The 21,542-nt window shown below is 34.0% G+C and overlaps 1 protein-coding gene across 2 annotated transcripts in view; it reads right to left on the bottom strand.

Moving 5' to 3' along the window:
* Positions 1–20,624, bottom strand: part of LOC149536912 (uncharacterized) — a 59,239-nt gene extending 38,615 nt beyond the window's left edge. The window contains exons 1-3 of one of the 2 annotated variants that reach the window (XM_089805625.1): positions 20,070–20,624; positions 19,843–19,965; positions 19,455–19,753 (exon numbers count right to left, since the gene is read on the bottom strand). In XM_089805625.1, the coding sequence (XP_089661751.1) occupies positions 19,455–19,753; positions 19,843–19,965; positions 20,070–20,369 (722 nt within the window). In that variant the 5' untranslated portion in view covers positions 20,370–20,624. The remainder of the gene's footprint in view (positions 1–19,454; positions 19,754–19,842; positions 19,966–20,069) is intronic. The other variant, XM_089805626.1, reaches the window with a different exon arrangement.
* Between the last annotated feature and the right edge of the window lie 918 nt (positions 20,625–21,542).

The raw sequence follows: 21,542 nt of genomic DNA, 5'->3' as shown, positions 1-21,542 counted from the left end.
AGTAAGATAATTGCTTAGTTGATTTGAGTATTGTCATTTGTTTTATTGATGAGGAGGTTTTGATCAAATAAGATAACAAAGGAACCTAGATAAAAGGTTGAGCTATGGTATGAAAAAGGAGTAGAAAGATCAATTAAGACTGATGATATAATACATTGATTATCTACTTAAGGTTGCAAAGGTTGGGTACACTGATTAAGTCTAGAAGAACAAGTAAGAAGAATTGAGTCTACCAAGCTTGACTGAGTGGACAGTAGGTGCCAAGCAAAGTTAGTGCAAGTTGAGTAGAAAATTATTTGAAGCCAAATAAATTCAAAAGTTCAGTATATGCCAAGTGATACAGTGTAAGCCGAGTAAAGCTTAGTTGATGTTGAGCACCAATAAACTTTAGTGTTAATTTGTTGAGCTATGTAGTGGATGACAAGTGGAAGAACAATATGGAAGCCAAGTGATGACATATTGATGACGAGTGTCAGTATTCATGTTAAATCATGGATTTGATGAATCTGAGGCAACTTTTTTTTTTTTTGAATTTTGTGAAGTGTGTGGAAGATAATATGATAATTTAGTGGCACAGAATTCATGGTAAACCATTTTGAGGTAAATTCAAAGAGGATTGAAGAAGTTTCTAGAAGTGACTAAAATGAAAAGATGGGTAGATTCATTCAATCCTACCTAATCCCACCTAACCCTAAAATGGATGATAGAGAATGAATGATAAAAGATCTTAATTTTCTATTTATAGAGATGGCTGGTCAGAAGCAAGGTCGGTCAATGTTTGAGAATCTAAGTTAGACAAGAGGTCTAAGGTATTGCTTCATTCAAAGACTGAACAAAAGAGACTGTTATTAGCAAGCAAAGTAAGAAGGCTTAAGAGTATGAATGCTTAAAGGGTGAACAAGCTATTAGAGCTAAGTATGTGAAAACCAAGCAGAATGGACAACTAAAACAAAGATCTATAATTTGCAAGTGAGTTGTAATTTGTTATTAGCCTTATTGTCACTTTCTAATCATTGTACCAATCTAGGATAAATCCTTTAGATTAAGGTTGACCTAACAGCCATTTGTAAATCCTTTAATCGAGTAACATTCCAAGTGGATGATCTAAAGACATCTAACAAGGCTCACTCCTAACAAGGTGATTGAAATCCTCTAACCAGGTCACATTTAACATTGTGCATTGTAACCTTTAATAGGGTTGGCCTTTCATAGGGCATCACTTTAGAAGAGTGAGAATGAGTAGCATGTTACTAGTGGTTTTTCCCCAATTGAGTTTCCACGTAAAATCATTGTGTCAAATGTATTATTGAATATGTTATGTTTCATCTTACATTTCTATAAAGTTGATTTGATAGTAACCTATAAAGTTTAATTGATTGTATGATCTAATGGATGCATGCATGAATATGTTTTATGAATATGGGTTAACTAAACTATGAAAATTTTTATTTGTACATATGGACCTTGGATAATTGATTCACCCCCCTCTCATTTATTCTAAAATAATTCCAACAAAAATGAATGTGGAAAGTGCAACTCTCAAATCTACAATGAATAGGTGATTTAAATGATGGGAGTCAACAATTGTCCTAGATTGCCAAGATGTCTCAAAAGAGGCATTCTACTTCAATTAGATAATACTCCAATTTCTCTAACACTCAAATTTCTCTAACAAATTCCCATTTCATGGACTACAAATGAGCAACTTTATAAATTTGAAAAATTGTATCAGCCTCAACTGTGGTAGTCTGCCACATCTTCACATCATAGATTGAGCAATGCAAGATGTGCCTTAATTTTTTTAATCAAAAAATATAACTAATAGATGGTATTTTTAAATATTTATATTAAGTATAATATAATTTCTAAATATAACTTAAAAAGTAATTATTTTTATTATTATAAACATAACAGTCTCAAATGTTGGTACCATACTGTACATTATTGTTGTATCGATTGATTTCAAATATACAAATGGACTAATCTATAAAATAATTCAATAGGTGTGACTAAGAAACATTTCAATGCTTACGAAAATGTAACCATGAAGTTTTCTATTGTTCATATTGTGACATTTATACCATCTCTATTGTAGTCTTTCCAATATATATTAATTATAACCTTTTATAGGGGTTGAAAGGGGTTATAGGATAACCTATGATCCCTTTTGACACATTTTATTACAGCATATGTCTCTATAGGTCCTAGGACCCTTAGGGACATATAATAATCATTTATATGGGTTCAAAGGTGTCATAGGATAACCAATGACCCCTTTCAACATATTTCATTACAACATGTCTCTAGGAGTCCTAGGAACCCTAAGGACATATTACAATTGTTTATATGGGTAGAAAGGGGTCATAGGATGACCTATGACCCCTCTCAACACATTTCACTGCAATATATGTCTCAAGAGGTCCCAGGACCCCTACGAACATATTAGAATCATTTATATGAATCGAAAGGGGTGATAGGATAACCTATGACCCCTTTTGACGTATTTTATTACAACATATGTCTCTAAGGGTCCTAGGACACCTAGAAACATATTATAATTATTTATATGAGTTAAAAGTGTTCATAGGATAACTTGTGACACCTTCCAACACATTTCATTAAAACATGTTTCTAGGGGTCCTAGGACCTCTAGGGACATACTATAATCGTTTATATGGGTAGGGACATATTATAATCTTTTAAATGGGTTGAAAGGGGTCATAGGATAACCTTGACCCCTTTCATCACATTTCATTAAAGCATATGTTTCTAGGGGTCGTAGGACCCCTAGGGACATACTAGAATCTTTCATATGGGTCGAAAAGGGTCATAAGATAAGGGGTCCCAAGATCCCTATGGACATATTAGAATCGTTTATATGAGTCCTTTTCAACACATTTCATTACAACATATGTCTCTAGGGGTCCTAGGACCCCTAGGGACATATTAAAATCTTTTATATGGGGTAAAAGGGGTCATACGATTACCTATGACCCATTTCAACACCTCATTACAATATATGTCACTAAGGGTCCCAAGACCCCTAGGGGCATATTATAATCATTTATATGGGTTGGAAGGGGTCATAGGATAACTTATGATCCATTTCAACACATTTCATTACAACATATGTCTCTACGGGTCCTAAGATCCCTAGGGACATATTATAATTGTTTATTTGGATTTAAAGAGGTTCCTATGACCCCTTTCAACATATTTCACTACAACATATGTCTCTAGGTGTCCTTGGACCCAGCGACATAGTATAATTATTTATATGGGTTGATATATTTCATAACAACATATGTCTCTAGGGTTCCTAGGACCCATTGGGACATACTATAATCATTTATATGGGTTGAAAGGGGTCATAAGATAACTTATGACCCCTTTTGAAATATTTCATGAAAACATTTGTCTCTAGGGGTCCTAAGACCCCTAGGGATATATTATGATCATTTATATGGGTCAACAAGGGTCATAGGATAAGTTATGACCCCTTTCAACACATTTCATTATTACATATGTCTCTAAGTGTCTTAGGACCCCTAAGAACAAATTATAATCATTTATATGGGTCAAAAGGGGTCATAAGATTGCCTATGACTCCCTTTCGACATCTTTTTTTACAAAATATGTCTCTAAGGGTCCTAGGGCCCCTAGGGGCAAACCATAATTGTTTATATGGCTCAAAAAGGGTCATAGGATAATATATGAAGCCTTTCAAAACATTTCATTATAACATATGTCAATAGGGGTCCTAGGACCTATAGGGACATATTATGATCATTTATATAGGTTCAAAGGGGTCATTGGTTATACCTCGTTCCACATATTTTATTATAACATATGTCTCTAAGGGTCCTAAGACCCTTAGGCACATATTATAATTATTTATATGGGTCGAAAGGGGTCCTAGGATAACTTATGACACCTTTTGACACATTTCATGACAACATATGTCTTTAGAGATTCTAGGACCCACAAGGACATATTATAATAGTTTATATGGGTCGAAAGGTGTCACAGAATAACCTATGACCGCTTTTGACACATTGCATTACAACATATGTCTCTAGGGGTTCTAGGAACCCTAGGGACATGTTATAATCATTTATATTGGTCATAAGGGGCCATAGGATGACCTATAACTACTTTTGACACATTTCATTACAACATATGTCACTATGGCTCATAAGACCCCTAAGGACATATTATAATCATTTATATGGGTCGAAAAGGGTCATAAGATAACTTGTGACCCCTTTTGACACATTTCATGAGAACATATCTCTCTAGAAGTCCTAGGACCCCTAGGGATGTATTATAATCATTTATATGGGTCAAAAGGGGTCATAGGATATCCTTTGACCCCTTTCGACACATTTCCTTACAACATATGTCTCTAGGGGTCCTAGGACCCCTAGGGACATATTATAATCATTTATATGGGTTCAAAGGCATCATAAGATAACCTATGACCCCTTTTGACATATTTCATTATAACATATGTTTCTAGGGGTTCTAGGACCCCTAGGGACATATTATAATTATTTATATAGGTCAAAAGGAGTCATAAGATGACCTTTGACTCGTTTTGACACATTTCATTACAACATATGTCTTTAAGGGTCCTAGGACCACTAGGGATATATTATAATCATTTATATGAGTCAAAAGGGGTCATAGGATAACCTATGACCCCTTTCGACTTATTTCATTACAACATATGTCTGTAGGGGTCTTAGGACACCTAGGGACATATTATAATAATATATATGAGCCGAAAGGGGTCATAGGATAACCTATGACTACTTACGACACATTTCATCACAACATATGTTTTTAGGGGTCTTAGGACCCCTAGTGACATATTATAATCATTTATATGGGTCAAAAGGGGTCATAGGATGACCTATGATTCCTTTCGACACATATTATTACAACATATGTCTTCATGGGTTCTAGGACCCCTAGGAACATATTATAATTGCTTATATGGGTCGAAAAGTGTCATAAGATAACCTATGACCACTGTCAACACATTTTATGACAACACATGTCTCTAGGGGTCCTAGGATACCTAAGGACATATTAACATAATTTATATGGGTCGAAAGGGGTCATTGGATAACCTATGACCCCTTTCGACACATTTCATTATAACATATGTCTCTAGGCATCCTAGGACCCCTAGGGACATATTATAATCATTTATATAGGTTCAAAGGGGTCAAAGGATAACCTATGACCCTTTTCAACATACTTCATTACAACATATGTCTCTAGGGGTCCTAGGAACCCTAGGAACATATTATAATTGTGTGTATGGGTTGGAAGGGGTCATAGGATGACGTATGACCCTTTTCGATACATTTCATTACAATATATGTGTCTAGGGGTCACAAGACCCCTAGGGACATATTAGAATCATTTATATGGGTCTAAAGAGGTGATAGGATAACCTATGACCACTTTCGACACATTTTATTACAACATATGTCTCTAGGGGTTCTAGGACTACTAGGGACATATTACAATCATTTATATGAGTTAAAAGGGGTCATAGGTTATTCAACATATTTCATTTCAACATATGTCTCTAGGGGTCCTAAGACCCTAAGGACATATTATAATTGTTTATATGGGTCGAAATGGGTCATAAGATGACTTATGACCCCTTTTGACACATTTCTTTACAACATATGTCTGTAGGGGTCCCAAGACATTTAAGGACATATTATAATCATTTATATGGGTTGAAAGGGGTCATAAGATTACCTATGACCCCTTTGGACACATTTCATTACAATATATGTCTCTAGGGGTCCTAAAACCCATAGGGACACATTATAATCATTTATATGGGTCAAAAGGTACCATAGGATGAGCTATGAGCCCTTTTGACAGATTTCATTACAACATGTGTAAGGCCCACACTCGTACCCTATTATTAACCGTAAGGAATGAACATGATTAGGAATTAATTAGGTTGTGATCGAAATTTTCATTATTAACAATGATTTATGAGATCCTATTAGAGACTGATGTAGATTTTGATTATTATAAGGTTGATAACCCATCCAATAACATTAGGTCGACAAGATAGTATCACATGAAAATGAGACTCAACATGTTCAAGTTGAGAACCTAGTCACGAGATTCAAGGTATGATTTACTAGATGATTAGGAGAGATGAATTAACATTCACTCTTGTAAGAAACAACAATGAATATAGATCAAATGATAACAAAACATAATGGTTGCACTCATAGATTGGTTTTAAAATATGATGACGTAATTTAGAAACATTCAATGGCATGAGAAATTAACCCTAGGGGTGCACACACCTCGTAATGAGTTAAAAAGGACACTGTTAGAAATATTACATTGGTCAGTTGATTTAAAAGGATACTAGTTAACAAGCCTGCACAATAGTGATTTCACTTATGACATATATACTAAGATTCATTTTTCATGTTTTTATGATATGACTTCGGTCTTTCATTGTTATGATAGATAAGGATTGTGATAGTATTTAGAATGGTAACTTTGTTATGATTAGAAAGATTAATGTTATACATGTCTTGGTATTTCAATGTTTTGAATATTTTATGGAAACGATTAGATGGAAGATAATTGAAATATGTTAATGCTATTGGATTATTTTTCACTTATCTGCATGTATTTCTATATTATTTCATTAGACTACTAACATTAATTTGAGTGTGTAGGAAAGTTGAACCATGGAGTTATTGGGGGAAACAAGGTTCAAACTTATGTGAACACAATAAAGCCAAGGTGAATCTTTGGAAGATTCAAAACCTCGTTGTAATATGTTTATTTCACAATGTGATTGTGCATGAGTGTTATAAGTTAAAGATCATGATTAATTAGTGACATGTCCTCGTGATGTGTAAAGTGTTTAATGTGTATGTGTCATTTGACACTTGTGTTGTTTATGTGTAAATGACATGTCATCTAAGATTTTGGGCATGAAGTCACTTAACCTAAACTTAATCCCATTATGAAATTAAGTTAACCCACCTTGGAGAGTGTTAGGATGAGTCACCTTCATGATGGAATTCAAATTATATTTGATAGGAACTTTAGAGAGCCTAAAAGTGGTTCCCAAGTGTTATTTTGGTGAAAATAAGTTACCCACATGGTAGTAGTATAGGTTGGGGATCTAAATATAACCATAAATTGGCCTAGGGCACTTAGGAGACCCTCTAAACTAGTCATTTTCAAGCCAATTCGAAAATATGAGTGTCACATGACTTTTTTCCTCATCCCTCCACTTGGGTAAGTTCCTATTGGTAGAAGGTACAAGGGTGTAAGAGGGGTAGGTGAGGATGGAAGTGGAGATCTTTTTAGAGAGCTTGTGCCAAACTTAGGGGTTGTTCACCCACTCTCTAATGGTGGAGACACTTAGGGTTTGGAGAAAGGGACTTGGAAGGAAGAAGGGAGCTCTTTATCACCATTTTCATAACCATAGCTTGCAAGGAGGTTAGTGCTTCATGCCATGTTTTTTTTCTCATCTCATGATAGATGAAGAATAGAAATTGGAAGAGTGTTCTTGTAAGATTAATGTGTTTGCATTTGGTGTATGTAATAGTTGTTGTGTTTGTAGATGAGCATGTTGGATTTACTTGTATTTGATTTGGTTTCTTGATTTTGTTGTGGTGGATTGAATATTGTGTTGGGTGTGAAGGCTTCACTCACCCTTGGGAGGGAAGAGAAGCCTTGGGGTGAAGAGGTTAGTTGGGCTTTACATTGGAGTTGAGAAACCCTTCTCTTGGAGAGGGGATAGTTTTCATGGAGAATGGGCTCCATTGAAGCCATATGCCTTTCTATTGTTCTATGGGAGGTATAAGTGAGGATATGTGGAAAGGAGTAAGTGTTGATAGCCTTGTTGAGGCATGTGTTATTGATAGCCTTGTTGTGGCATGTTTCTTGGAAGCTTATTAGAATATTGCAATTGCAAGATTTGTTGTTTCACAAGGATATGGTATTCTCGTCCTTGAAGAGCCCACCTTCACCCAAGTTTATGATTCCATCTGTGAATCATTGTGCAAGCCTTGGTTGAGGATTATAAATGTGTTGTTAAATGGTGGTAATCGTATTGTTCCTTGTTATTGTGATGTTGTTTGAATATATCCTAGTTGAGCCTTGTTTTCCCTAGCACGAGGGTGGCCTCTTTGAGGCCTAGCTTGGGAGGTGAGCCTCCATGGTTCTATATTTGTCTTTTATTTGCAAGGTTTTGCTTGAGGCCTTGGACATTTGGAAATTGTGAATTCTTACTCTTGCATAGAAGAAGAGAATACTATTGCTTTTGTATTGAAATGGAGGACAATTCTATCATGTTATGTGTATCCATTGTATTGTAAGAGTGTTGATATTCCTCTCATGTATATGACAAATAGAGAGATTGTGAAACATCATGTTTGTGAAGTCCTCCGTTGTGTATCTTGATTTGATGATTCCATCACCCCATCGCTTGCTTGATATTGTGATGTTGTTGTCTTATCATTATCTAAATTTGGAATGTGTTGAAGAAAAGAATTTGTATCATGATATACCTTGAAAGAATGAATTGGACATTATCATATTGATATCTTTATCTCCTCAAATTTCATGAGAATAATTCAATTGCTTGATGTTTAGAATTGAAAATGAATTAGTTGTAGAATATGCAATTGATAGCAATGGATTTGTAGATAGCTTAAATCATAGAAATTGAATGTCATTAAAGTATATTGAATTTAGTTAAGGATTTCATTGAGTTTCATGTTGGTGTATCTTGCAATTAGATTTTGTTAGTAATATGATAGTTACTTTATGTTAAATTTGCTTATTAGAATAGAAAATTCTAATGCATTTAATGCAATGTTAGACTATCACCAATTCAATCTAAACAATCGTAGAGAACACTTGGAAAGAACTAGACCAATAAGTTAAGCTCATATAAGACCTGTAGATGCATATTGCTTGCTAGAAAATGTATGGACTAAAACAAAAAAAAAGTTCCTTGCTATTACAGTCAAATAAAAAAATAGTCCTTAAATAATAAATTAATATCTTGAATTGGTAAGTAGATATATATTATTTCCAAATATTTCCTATTAATATATGTCAGACTTGTCCTTAATTATGATATGACCCTATACCGAAAAAAAGTACCAAATAAAAAAAAATTGAAAAAAAAAAGAAATCTATTATAATCCTACTTGTCCTAACATAATAAATAAATAAAATAAACTTTTATATCCTAGCTATATTCTCCCACCTAAACGTACTAGATCTCATCCCATCAAAATAATAATTCCAAGAAATTAAAGGGAGTATGTGGTCCCTCTAGGTGGCTAGATAAGGAAATGAGTTGACTTGAGAGTTTAAGGAATTATATTTATTGCCATGAATGACATGAGAGAATCCTATCCTTAGTGCCTAGTTTTGGGGCATGAGAAAAAGTGAGATTTGATGACTTCAACTACCCACACCAAGTAGAGAGGGAGACTTACGTTGGAAGGAGTTTTGGAGTGGAACTTAGAAAAAGGAGGTGCATTTAATGTTTACCAATTGAAGATTTAGTGCAGCCACATAAATAATCATGATGGGGACCTTGTCTAATCACATGGAAAAGTGTTGGACACATAATTCTACCTCCAAAGAAAAATTTGCATGGTCTATAGGAAGTGGGGAGAATTATTAGAAAGTTAGGAGGGGGACAAGTGGCATGTAGGTATAGATGTAGGTTTAGGTAAGAGGGGTGTTGGGTGTTGCTATTCATATGTTGTTATTTTAAAAAAAAAAAAAAAATTATTTATTTACTATGATAAGGGAATGTTATGGGTTAACTATTCTTTTTTTTTGAAAAATATGTATAAAACATAAATTGTATTATCTTAGACTTATGTTAAAAGTAATAAGATATATATATTTATAGAACTAACTAATATAATATTTATAAAATGATAATAATGGTTAAGGGATGTATATGCAGAATAGTGAACATGGTAAAATTAAAATGTAATAATAATAACAATATCAATATATAAATATACATTGTCGGCATTTTTTTTGTATTGTTAATTCAAATAGAGGTTAAGATAGTATTATGACAAGCATAACTAGAGGGATGTTTAGTATTATACTATACATAATCAAAGATGTTGAGTTTTAATATTTTATTAAATATAATTAAAGCATGTCAAGTTTAGCATCATAATAAGTATATTTTGATTTTAGTTGTTTCAATTATATTTTGATTTTGTGGATAGTGTAATCACGATTATAGTATATTTTGTTTATATGTTGATTATAGATAATTAGATAATTTAAAGGATAATAGATGTATCTTAATTTTAAGATAATTTAATTATGGCATAGTTGAATATAAATATTTTGGAAGTTTAATAATTATATATATAATATTGAAGGAATAGTATAGAGTAAGGATGGTAGCTTTATCCTATAAATGTTATTAGCGATTAAGGTAATTTTAACTTAATAACAATGTTCGTAAATAGAGTAAAAGACGTATAGTAAGAATGGTAGGCTCAGGTGAATTTTTTTAAAGGTAATATTATTAAGAACAAATAAATAATAGCAATAATAAACATATTAATAATAATATATATGTTAAGATGGGTTGTGCAGGGAATTGTTTTAATAGGTATATTATGCAATGAAATTTTAAGTACATGTAAAACAAATTATCAGTGTTTATAACCATACCACCTCAACATAATCAGTATCTAGCAATCCAGTGATTACCTTATAGGGAACTTGAAAATATAATAATGATTTTTCTTATAATAATAGTAATAAAATAATAAATTAAATTAAATTTAAGGGTACAGGATAATTATGTTCAGGGTGAATACTTTAGGAATCATCTATATAATGTTAAAATTCCGTACACAAATCTAACATATGAGAGGATGTAATCCAAAATAGGATACCTTGAATAGCATACATGAATATGTACCATTAGCACCATGATATTGTAGGGCTAACATATAAAACATTTTGTCCTAGGGTTCATCTCGTGAAAAGTGCAAAGATTGTTATGAAAGTATATAGTAAATATACAAGTAAATAAAATGGTATTCTTATATTCATGTAATTTCTTAAGTTGGATACTTGGGATTTTTAAGAAGGTAATGATATTTTATCATTTTAACAAAATGAATTCATAAGCAAAATTTAAACTAATTACATCAATATATATATATATATATATATATATATATATATATATATATATATATATATATATATATCGAATAGGGTCTTCATACAAAAGGTATATATGCCAATGAAGTCACAATTGCATCGTTGTGTGTAACTATGTAATTTAAATACTTTGTAAAGATTTAAATATAAAACTAGAGATATCCTATTCTTAGGACATAGGATTTAAGTCATCTACAATGTTCTGCAACTAGAACTATAATGTGCAATCATAATTGATTATGGATATGAACTTTATTGATGAGCATTGGAGAATAAATGACTAACCTAATGTTATTAGGTATTAGTTGTAGGGGAAATTAAATTTTTTTGATACTTACTCTCTAAGTCACAACAGTTTGTCCTAAAGATAACTTAACCTCCTAATCGATCATCACATCATTTGATATCTCTAATGTATAATCTAAATGTCAAAAAAAAAAACATTAAAAAAAAAAATTTGTTGGTTGTGTTTGCTTCATAGATTTAGGGCATGACAATATGTCTCTAAGCATCCTAGGACCCCTAGGAACATATTATAATTGTTTATATGGGTTGAAAGGGCTTTCGACACATTTCATGACAACATATGTCCCTAGGGGTTCTAGGACCCCTAGGGACATATTATAATAATTTATATGGGTTGAAAGGGGTTTCGACACATTTCATGACAACATATGTTGTTAGGGGTCCCAAGACCTCTAGGGACATATTAGAATTGATTATATGGGTCGAAAGGGGTCATAGGATAACCTGTAACCCCTTTCAACATAATTCATTATAGCATATGTCTCTAGGGGTCCCAGGACCGGAGGTTTGTATTATAATCGTTTATATGGGTCGAAAGGGGTCATAGGATAACCTATTACCCCTTTCGACACGTTTCATTACAACATGTCTTTAGGGGTTCTAGGACCCCTAGAGACATATTATAATCATTTATATGGGTCGAAAGGGGCCATAGGATGACCTATGACCCCTTTCGACACATTTCATTACAATATATGTCTCTAGGGGTCTTAGGTTCCCTAGGGACATATTATAATCATTTATATGTGTCGAAAGCGGTCATAGGATAACCTATGACACCTTTTGACACATTTCATGACAACATATGTCTCTAGGGTTCCCAGGACCCCTAGGGACATATTAGAATTGTTTATATGAGTCGAAAGGGGTCATAGGATAACCTATGTCACCTTCCAGCATAATTCATTACAATATATATCCCTAGGGGTCTGAGGACCCCTATGGACATATTATAATTGTTTATATGGGTAAAAAGGGGTCATAAGATAACCTATGACTCCTTTTAACACATTTCATTACAACGTGTGTCTCTAGAGGTCCTAGAACCCCTAGGAACATATTATAAGTGTTTATATGGGTCGATAGGGGTCATGGATAACCTATGACCCCTTTCGACACATTTCATGACCACATATGTCTCTAGGGGTCCTAAAATTCCTAGGGACATATTATAATTGTTTATATGAGTTGAAAGGGGTCATAGGATAACCTATGACCCCTTTCGACTCATTTCATGACAACATATGTCTCTAGGGTTCTCAGGACCCCTAGGGACATATTATAATTGTTTATATGGGTCGAAAGTGGTCATAGGATAACCTATGACTGCTTTGACACATTTTATTACATATGTCTCTAGGACTCCTAGGACCCCTAAGCACATATTATAATTGTTTATGTGTTGAAAGGGGTCATAGGATAACCTATGATCCATTTCGATGCATATAAATGATTATAATATGTCTCTAGGCATCCTAGGACCCCTAGGGACATATTATAATCATTTATATGGGTCAAAAGGGGTCACATATTTCATTACAACATGTCTCTAGGGCTCTTAGGACCCCTAGGGACATATTATACTTGTTTATATGGGTGCAAAGGGGTCATAGCTTTCTAGGTGTCCTAAGACCACATATGTTCCTAGGGGTCCTAACACCTCTAGGGATATAGATTATGTGTTTGAATGCATTGAATGAGATCATAAAGTTTCCTATGACCCCTTTTGACTCATTAAATAAGAAAATACATTCCTATGGGTCATAGGAATATATATTGTTTGTATGAATGAGTCGAAAACAGTAATAAAGTATCTTATGACCCCTAAGAACACTTAATGTCATCAAATGGGTCAAAAAAGGTCAAAGGGTATTCTAAAGCCATTTTGAGTCATTAGATCACATCATTTATGTGGTTAGGGGTCCTAGGAACCATAAGCACACATATTGTAACTAAATGGGTTAAAGAGTGTCAAAGAGTACCCTATGACCCCTTTTGATCCTTTGGAACCATTATATGTATGGTTAAGGGTCCTAAACCCTTTAAAAAACATATTATCCTAAAAAGAGGTCATACTATTATTAAAGAATTTGAAAAAAAAAATTGATTTAAAAAAATTAATTAAAAAAAAAAAAAAAAAACAAGTATCCGATTTGAGAAGAGTTACCCAATTTGGGAACAAGTGCCTGATTAGGCTTGGTTTTGCTCTGATGCCAACCCTCCATGGTCAACGTGAAAAACATGTTTGAGGCCTATTGTTGTGTGTTTCTAACTTCGATGATGTAGCTAATGATTTTTTTCCATCCAAATTTGATGAAATGAAAAGGGTATCTTGAGAACGTTCTCAACTCTCCATCGATATAATGTCTATCAATTTATGAGTTAGGTAATTATTACTTATTTTCTAATGGAGTTAGCTACAAAGTGTTGATTGACATATTGATTATTGGGTTTTTATGTACAAGGCCTTTTGATTTGGGCTCCCCAAGTGGCATAATTATCTGTAACCTATTTGTTGTGGCAAAGTTTGGCAAGTTGAATTTGCAAATGAACATCAAAAGGATTAAGGGTGAGAGCTTTAGAAGCTTATTTAAGCACAAAAGTAGTGGATTCATAAGACCACCTTTTGAAAACTGCTCACTACCATCCATAATGTGTAGAAAGTGAGCAGTTCTGGTAGTGATGTCATTCCACCACTGAATCCACCCTATCTGGGCATGTGGATGTAGCTCCAAATTCTAGACATGTAGGATATGAGCAATAGTGGAAGCATGCATCAACACAGACATGTTGAGGAAGAATTGTGACTTGACAACTTTCTTGATAGCTATTTGCCATGAAATGGAAAAATAAATAGGATAGTGGACAGATAGCATCACATCTGGCAAGGGAATGATAGATAAATCTTGATCCTCAGAAAAGGAGAAAAAAAAATTGTACAGTAATCATGGCATGATTGAGACGCTTTAAAATGCAGTCAGAGCCAGCTCGAAAGTTGGACCAAGTGTGCCAAACCCCACTATGTTGGTGGTGGTTAGTATTGGAATAAAAAATGCCCAATTTATTGTGCATGTAGTACCAAGCTTCCCTTTCTCCATCTTTCTAGTGAAAATGAGAAATGTCATCTTTGTCAGAGGCCAACTCAACCATATTGAAGTCACTACACATAACCCAAGTAGCTGAAGGCAAGTTGTTAGCCAACCAACCCCAAAATTTCAATCTTTCCATAGCATCATTGGAAGCATAAACATTTACAACTCTAGAAGAAAGATTGTTAATGAGAAACAAAAGCCAAATTATTCTATGCATGGGGTCAGAACTATGCGAAATAATAGTAGAATGAAGACAAGGTGACAAGAGAGTAACAACACAACTGCCAGCATCGTGTTGAGAGGAAAACATAATGCCATCTCTCCAAATGATGTGACGTGAAAAAGAAAGCATGAAATTAGAGATCTTAACTCCTTGCATACAGAGAAAATCTAAATTTCCAAGTCTATGATGAGTATCCTTGACATAATACTTTTTGGAGAGGTCTGTGAGACCTTGCACATTCCATGATAAAAAAAATTCACAAAAATTCTTCCATATCTTCCTCGTCCTCAAGAGAGGAGTAACTATTCTCCAAGAAAATGGAAATCAAGTTAAAGCCAAAAGGAAAATCTTGTGGACTAATGGCCCATCATTTCTCCTCTAGTTTCTCAGCATGTATAGGAGGACTGCGAGAATGCCACACATTCTGAGTCACTATGGAAGAAGTAACAAGACGGGTATGAATCACAACTGAGGTGTTAGCCCTGGAGGCCACCATAATCCCCTGTGAAACACTAGGGTTTGGTTTTGAAAAAACTGCTTGCATCCATAAACTCGTTGGGGTTTGCACTCTTATTGAAATAGGATGAACCGAAATGACCACCACATATGACTGTTTAGGAGCCATGGGAGCCTTTCTCTTACACCCAAAAATAGTCCATTCTTCCCTTTTCCCTTCTACTGGTTTGGCAAGAACCTGTTTTGGTGGGGGTTTAACCCTAGGCATAGCCAAAGGGCAATCCCTAATCTTGTGTTCTATTGGTTGGCCCTATAGAAGGTGTTAGGTAGGTTCAAATAAAGAACCTTCTGAGAAAAGATTTGAGCCCCAATCTGTATTTCCACAGAATCCTTAAGATCCTCAGAAAGATCAACCTCAACGCAAATGCATTTCTAAGGGCAAGCGTTGAAAAATTTTGCATGTTCCTTTGTGATAAATTTTCCAAGAGTATTGGCAATAGACTCACATGGAAATGGTAAACCTGGGAACTCTACCCACACAAGAACCCTAAGCTTTTTATCATCAGATATAGTGAAGTCCCTCGACCATTTTTGAAAACCAAGCAGGGAGGAACACATAGACCAAGGACCATTGCTAAAAATCGTGTCTTCCTACAACGAGTTGGTGAAGTGAAATAAAAAACCTTTGGTAAGGTTTTGCACAACATCAAGATGGACTCCATGAGGAGTCTAGATCTTGTTAACCCATTCTTAGAACATAGCTTTAGGAGGAGTCCTACCCACAAAATACCCTATTAAGATATGTTTTTCTAACGAATCACAAGCAGCATCAAATTCTTGCAAAAGAAGGATAATATTAGGATTACCTCATGAAAAACCTTCGGAATGAATTTGCAAGGACTTTTGTTCAATGGAGGCACCATGGCTTTCCAAAGTAGCAATATGAACACTAGTATCAACAACTGGGTCACCATTGGCTAGGGCAATTATAAACTAGCCTAAAAACTCTCATAGTAAATGTGGTTTGACAAATGGAAACAACAAAAGGAAAGCTCAGACAAAGATCCATACAGAAGAAAACTAAAAGATCACACAAAACCCTAACAGAGCAAAAGAAAACTCCATTTTGCATGTATTACTACTTTTAATGATGTAATAACCATATGAATTTGACCTTTAATATTTTTACAACCTTAATATATTAGAATGATTTTTCTAATTTCATATTAAATTGAATGTAAGATAGTGAAAATTTTGAAGAATCTAGTAGTTAACTATCTTATGGTTACTTTCATTATTTCATACTCCTTCACAAATAACATAGCTTATAAACTTTTTTTATTATATTGCATGACCATACATATGGAATTGTGTAGTCATTATTGGATCATATACACTATTAATATTCTCACAATCAAACATTTTAAATATTGTTGGCAAGATATCTAATATGTTTGGTGTATTGAGAAGTATTCCACAATTTGAATGAAATAAAATATTGTACCTATATTAGATGGGTGATAAAAAAATATGGGATATCAAGTTTTACATGCTATACTCTTTTTTATAGAATTATAATGCAACATTTTTCATGAGTTGCTTAATAAATAATATAATTTTCATATATTTTACCATTTATTTATTGTCACTCATGTTATTTTCATATTCTTATTATTTCTATTATATTAACTAAAATATTATAGAAATCTACATTTAAAAAATCAAATTATGAATATTGTAGAGTAGAAAAAATTGATTTTGAACTCAAGAATTAGCTTTGAAATTTCATAGAATTATCTAAACCATACATGTGTAATAATTTCTATTGAAAAATGTATGTTAAAAATATTAATGATGATTCTCTTTTCTAAGATCACGCCATTTAAAAATATGTCGCATAACAAGCAAAAGGAAGCATGAGGTTCATATTATATTTAATTTGTAAAATATTTGGTTTGATAATTATCTCCTTTATTAAACTACAACAACGTTAGTTTTCGGGTTGGCAAAATGATTCTCCAAATGATTGAGTTTCGTTGTTGTGTCCATTTCAAACCCTACTCTAATGATTTTGAAGGCCTTGTAGAAACCCAATAATTAGGTTAAGTATGTCAAACTGTATAAGATTTTTGAAATCCAAAAGATGCATCACATTCTATGCTTTGCCTAGTAGAAGAAAAAAAAAAAGAAAAAAATTAATTTTGATTTTTTTTTTGAACTAGTTAAGGTGGTTAGACACGGGAGTTTTTTAGTTCTGAAAACACTATAGTAGAAAATTCATAATTGATTATTTATTTGGAATAAAAATTCTCAAAAATATGCGTCACATCCGAACATGAGTCTACTTTTTATATCTATAATTATATTTAAAAATATTATCATTTGATTTTGATTAAGGTGGTCAGACATACACCTACTTTTTATTTTTTGCCCTAAAATTTTTGTAGTACTGCATTCAAATCCAAACTTTTGACCAATCAAATAATTTTTTCTCCACATAAAGCCTAGTAGTTTAGAAACTAGATTCAATTTCCTATAAATTATTTTCTTACAACTTTTTAATATAAAGTCCAGAACTACTTTAAAATTCTGTGTCAAGTTGACATAAACCTGATTTGCTAGTTTTTCACTGCCACTTAAGGCCATAGTTTGGTTGACCATGATCCTACATATACCCTCTAGCTACAAGATGGCTTTACCCTCTAGCTACAAGATGGCTTTACCCTCTCTTGATCTCCCTTCTTGCTGAGTTTTGGAACTGCCTAGAAAGTGACATAAGTGATCATGGAGTAGGCCAAAGCTGGCATATTGACTAGTTAAACCATAACTGTTGGGGGCACTACTGAAACAAAGGCCTTTGATGACCATTAACACACAAGATAATCATAAATTTTGATAATTTGCATAACTAAAATAGAAATGACTAGATGTAGGCTTCACTCTAGAAATATAGAAGTTAAATTATGGGTCGAAAAAGTTCATACTCTTGCATACATCTTAAATAGAACACCTTTTGAGGAAATCTTGAACATAACACTAGAAGAGGCATGATGTGCTCAAGAAATGATGTAGTATCTCATTTTAAAGTCTTTGGTTATAATACATATGACTGCATTTTTTATGAAAGAATGGACAAATTTGATTTATTGTGGAAAATAGCTCCTATTTATTAATTGATGAGCTTAAGGGACTTTGTAATGAATGGTTCCTAAGATGCAACGCTTGGTGAAAATTTTGCTAATGGGGTTGTAAGAAGACTGGGTTTTACTATGGAGGAAACACCGTAGTTAAGTGTCACCTCAGAAACATGAGCATCACCTAGATCCAATGAGTGATCCAATGAGTGCTAAGTGTTCCATTCATTTTATGAGAGATGACTTCGTGTGAATCACCTCTCCTGAAAAACATAAGTCAATAAATTTGACTCGAGTGTTGAATCATGCAAACTATTAATTATATATCTATGATCCCTTCTATTTTGCTCTGTTCTACTGTCACGCTCTGCTCTGCTTTTATACTGTGCAAATAATGTACTCTATTATTTTGTTTGTTCTGTTTTGCTGTTATTTTATTAGATCAATACACCATATATCCTTTGTACACGAATTGAATCATATTCTAGCGAATCCCTGGACCACTATTTGTCCTACAGCGTGTAAGTTAATGGTGGGAATAATTACATCAGGCCTGTGCAAACTTAGAGCATCCCTGGTGCCTTAAAGTTTACAACGTACAGTCGACACTACACAGCCAACAGTTACAGATCCCATTGGCCCAAGATTTGGTAGAGGTATATCGATATATAGATAGATTCGTTCTGAGGATCAACAACATTAATTACTCTAGTAATTTAACAACAATGTTTTAAATTTTCTACTTCTAGTTATATTCTCTTATGAACGAGAACAGAGTACAGAGAAATACCAACATGACGACATAAAGAACAGTAAAATGTCTTTAAAAGCAAAGCTCAATATAAAGTTGGGCCAAGATTCCTCTACAAGAAGCCTATTAAAATCTAAACAAACTTATCATTAATCCAAATCCCATTGTCCTATCTCGGGCCCATTTTTATCTAGTAAAATTAAATAAGAATTTACTGTCACACAAATAAATGTGTTGAGAGTGTGCCAAACCTGGAGAATTTTCCATTATTGATGTAATCAGAGCACATGATCGCCCCCTCCACTACGATCTGCACTGATCCACGTAGTCTCTCCCTCTCATGGGGCATCCTCTCCCTAAAGACCTTGAGGTCTTTCGCAAGGTCAACAATTGCTTGCAAAAGGTCGATACATTCGGAAACATTAGATCTCACTGTCACGCATCTCTTCAGTGCACATGCAACCACCGACAGCCCCAAGAATACCCAGTGGGCTTCCCCGACCTTCTTCAGCCCTTCCAATGCTATGCTCCCCATTTCCTTCGCAATGTCCTGGAAACACAGAGTTTATAGTGTCAATTATAATATACTACAAATTCCTATATTTCACGTCTCGCCATGAAGCAAACTAGCAGCTGTACCGTCTTCTGTAGCTTTTCAGCTTCTGTTGAAATGAAATCGATGAACTCAGCAGCCAGAGTTGTGTTGGAGGCCACGGAAGTCAAGTGAGAGGATGACGATGATGATACCTCTTGTGAGGAACCCTGCAACAGTCAACAGACAACTACTACTAAGTTCATGAACATTTGTTAACAAGTTAAAAGCCGTACACTGGTTAAGCACTGTTTGGAGGGTTCGAACTGTTTGCCTTGATGCTGTGTAGATGATAATCAACGAAGCTGATGAGCGGCTCGATTTGATCAACTGGATCGACTTTCTGAATGCGAAGGTTGAGGGAATCGATGGAGAGAGGAGAGGAAGGCAGACTGTTAATGGGTGGTTGAGGAGGCGGGGATGATCCTTCATGATGAGACAGAGGCGGAGAAGATGTGGTGGGTATTGGAAGATCAGTAGGGAAATGCTGATCAGGGGATGATCCTTCTCTTCCATGAGGAGGACTTGTAACAGTATGCCGATCAGAGATGCAAGATTGGCAAGAGTTACCCATGTCTGCCTGCGATTGCTAACAGAGTTAAGACACGCAGAAATTGAATAATGAAGAGGAAACACAAAAAACAGCTATGGAATGGAGCTTCTAGCCGGTCTTCTTATAGCAATTTCCAGTGAACATAACTATTCCCCTGTGGAAGGATGGGTGTATTGTTGTGGGCAACGGCTAAAGGGTAAACTATTTTGTTTACCCTACCTATGCCGCCTAGCCCCTCGTATTTTGCCCCGGTCAAATCAAATTCCTCGCACCATACAATGTATGAGACATTACTTTCAAGCCGAGAAATGTACAGTTTAAATCCGTGGGCAGAAGTATGCAGAAGTCCGTCCCGTACACTAGAAATTGGAGGTCTTTGATTTGATTCTCCTACCTCATCATCATTCTTTCAAGTATTTGTTTTCTCTGGTTTTTATATTAGCTTATCCGCTCTGATCAGCCTTAGCTTTTTCCTTCTAATTTTTTCACTTTCGCTATCAGCCTATCACTATACAATGATCTTTGTTTGTTTGTTCCTATGATTTTTATGACTGCTTTGACTATTGGTTTAACTCATATTTAGCATTATTTTCGGTTCATACATTGAGTGGACTAGTTTCTTAAATAGTGTTTGTTTATTCAGATTCAAAGAGACATTAGTTTTTAGGGTTATATTAAATATTAGACTAATGACTTCTCACTGTTATAGTATTCATTTGTTAAAACAAAATACATTCTGTATCTAGCTATAACTTATGAAAAATTGATATTTTATTTTATTTGGCCACATTCAACACTAGATTAATTCTATGTTATTATAATATCTAAGCACTAAAATAAGTTTTTCATTTTAATTTTCTATGATTCATTGATGTCTTACCTTGTAATTGTGGACATATTGCCTAATTGCTTTTCAAAGTATAATGTATCACATGATAGTCATATCTAATCTTTATCATATATCTTCTATCTTTTATAGTTTGATTACTATATTTATCTTAATAAAGTTCATGTGACATAATGTTACATTAACATATATTAATTTGAAGATTTATTCTATATCCTTATATGGGCTTACTTTGGAATGATTGTAGTATCATCCATATTTCTTAAGCTTAAATCATTATATCATTTTAGATATCATATAATACATTACATATCTTCAATCTCAAAATTTTCTTCATTCTTTTTCTG

Source organism: Cupressus sempervirens, chromosome 10 (assembly GCF_028749045.1).
Source record: "Cupressus sempervirens isolate cs-2001-9-10 chromosome 10, ASM2874904v1, whole genome shotgun sequence".
Taxonomy (NCBI): domain Eukaryota; kingdom Viridiplantae; phylum Streptophyta; class Pinopsida; order Cupressales; family Cupressaceae; genus Cupressus; species Cupressus sempervirens.
The sequence above is the reverse complement of the archived record's forward strand: the minus strand, read 5'-3'. Positions and strand labels throughout refer to the sequence as shown.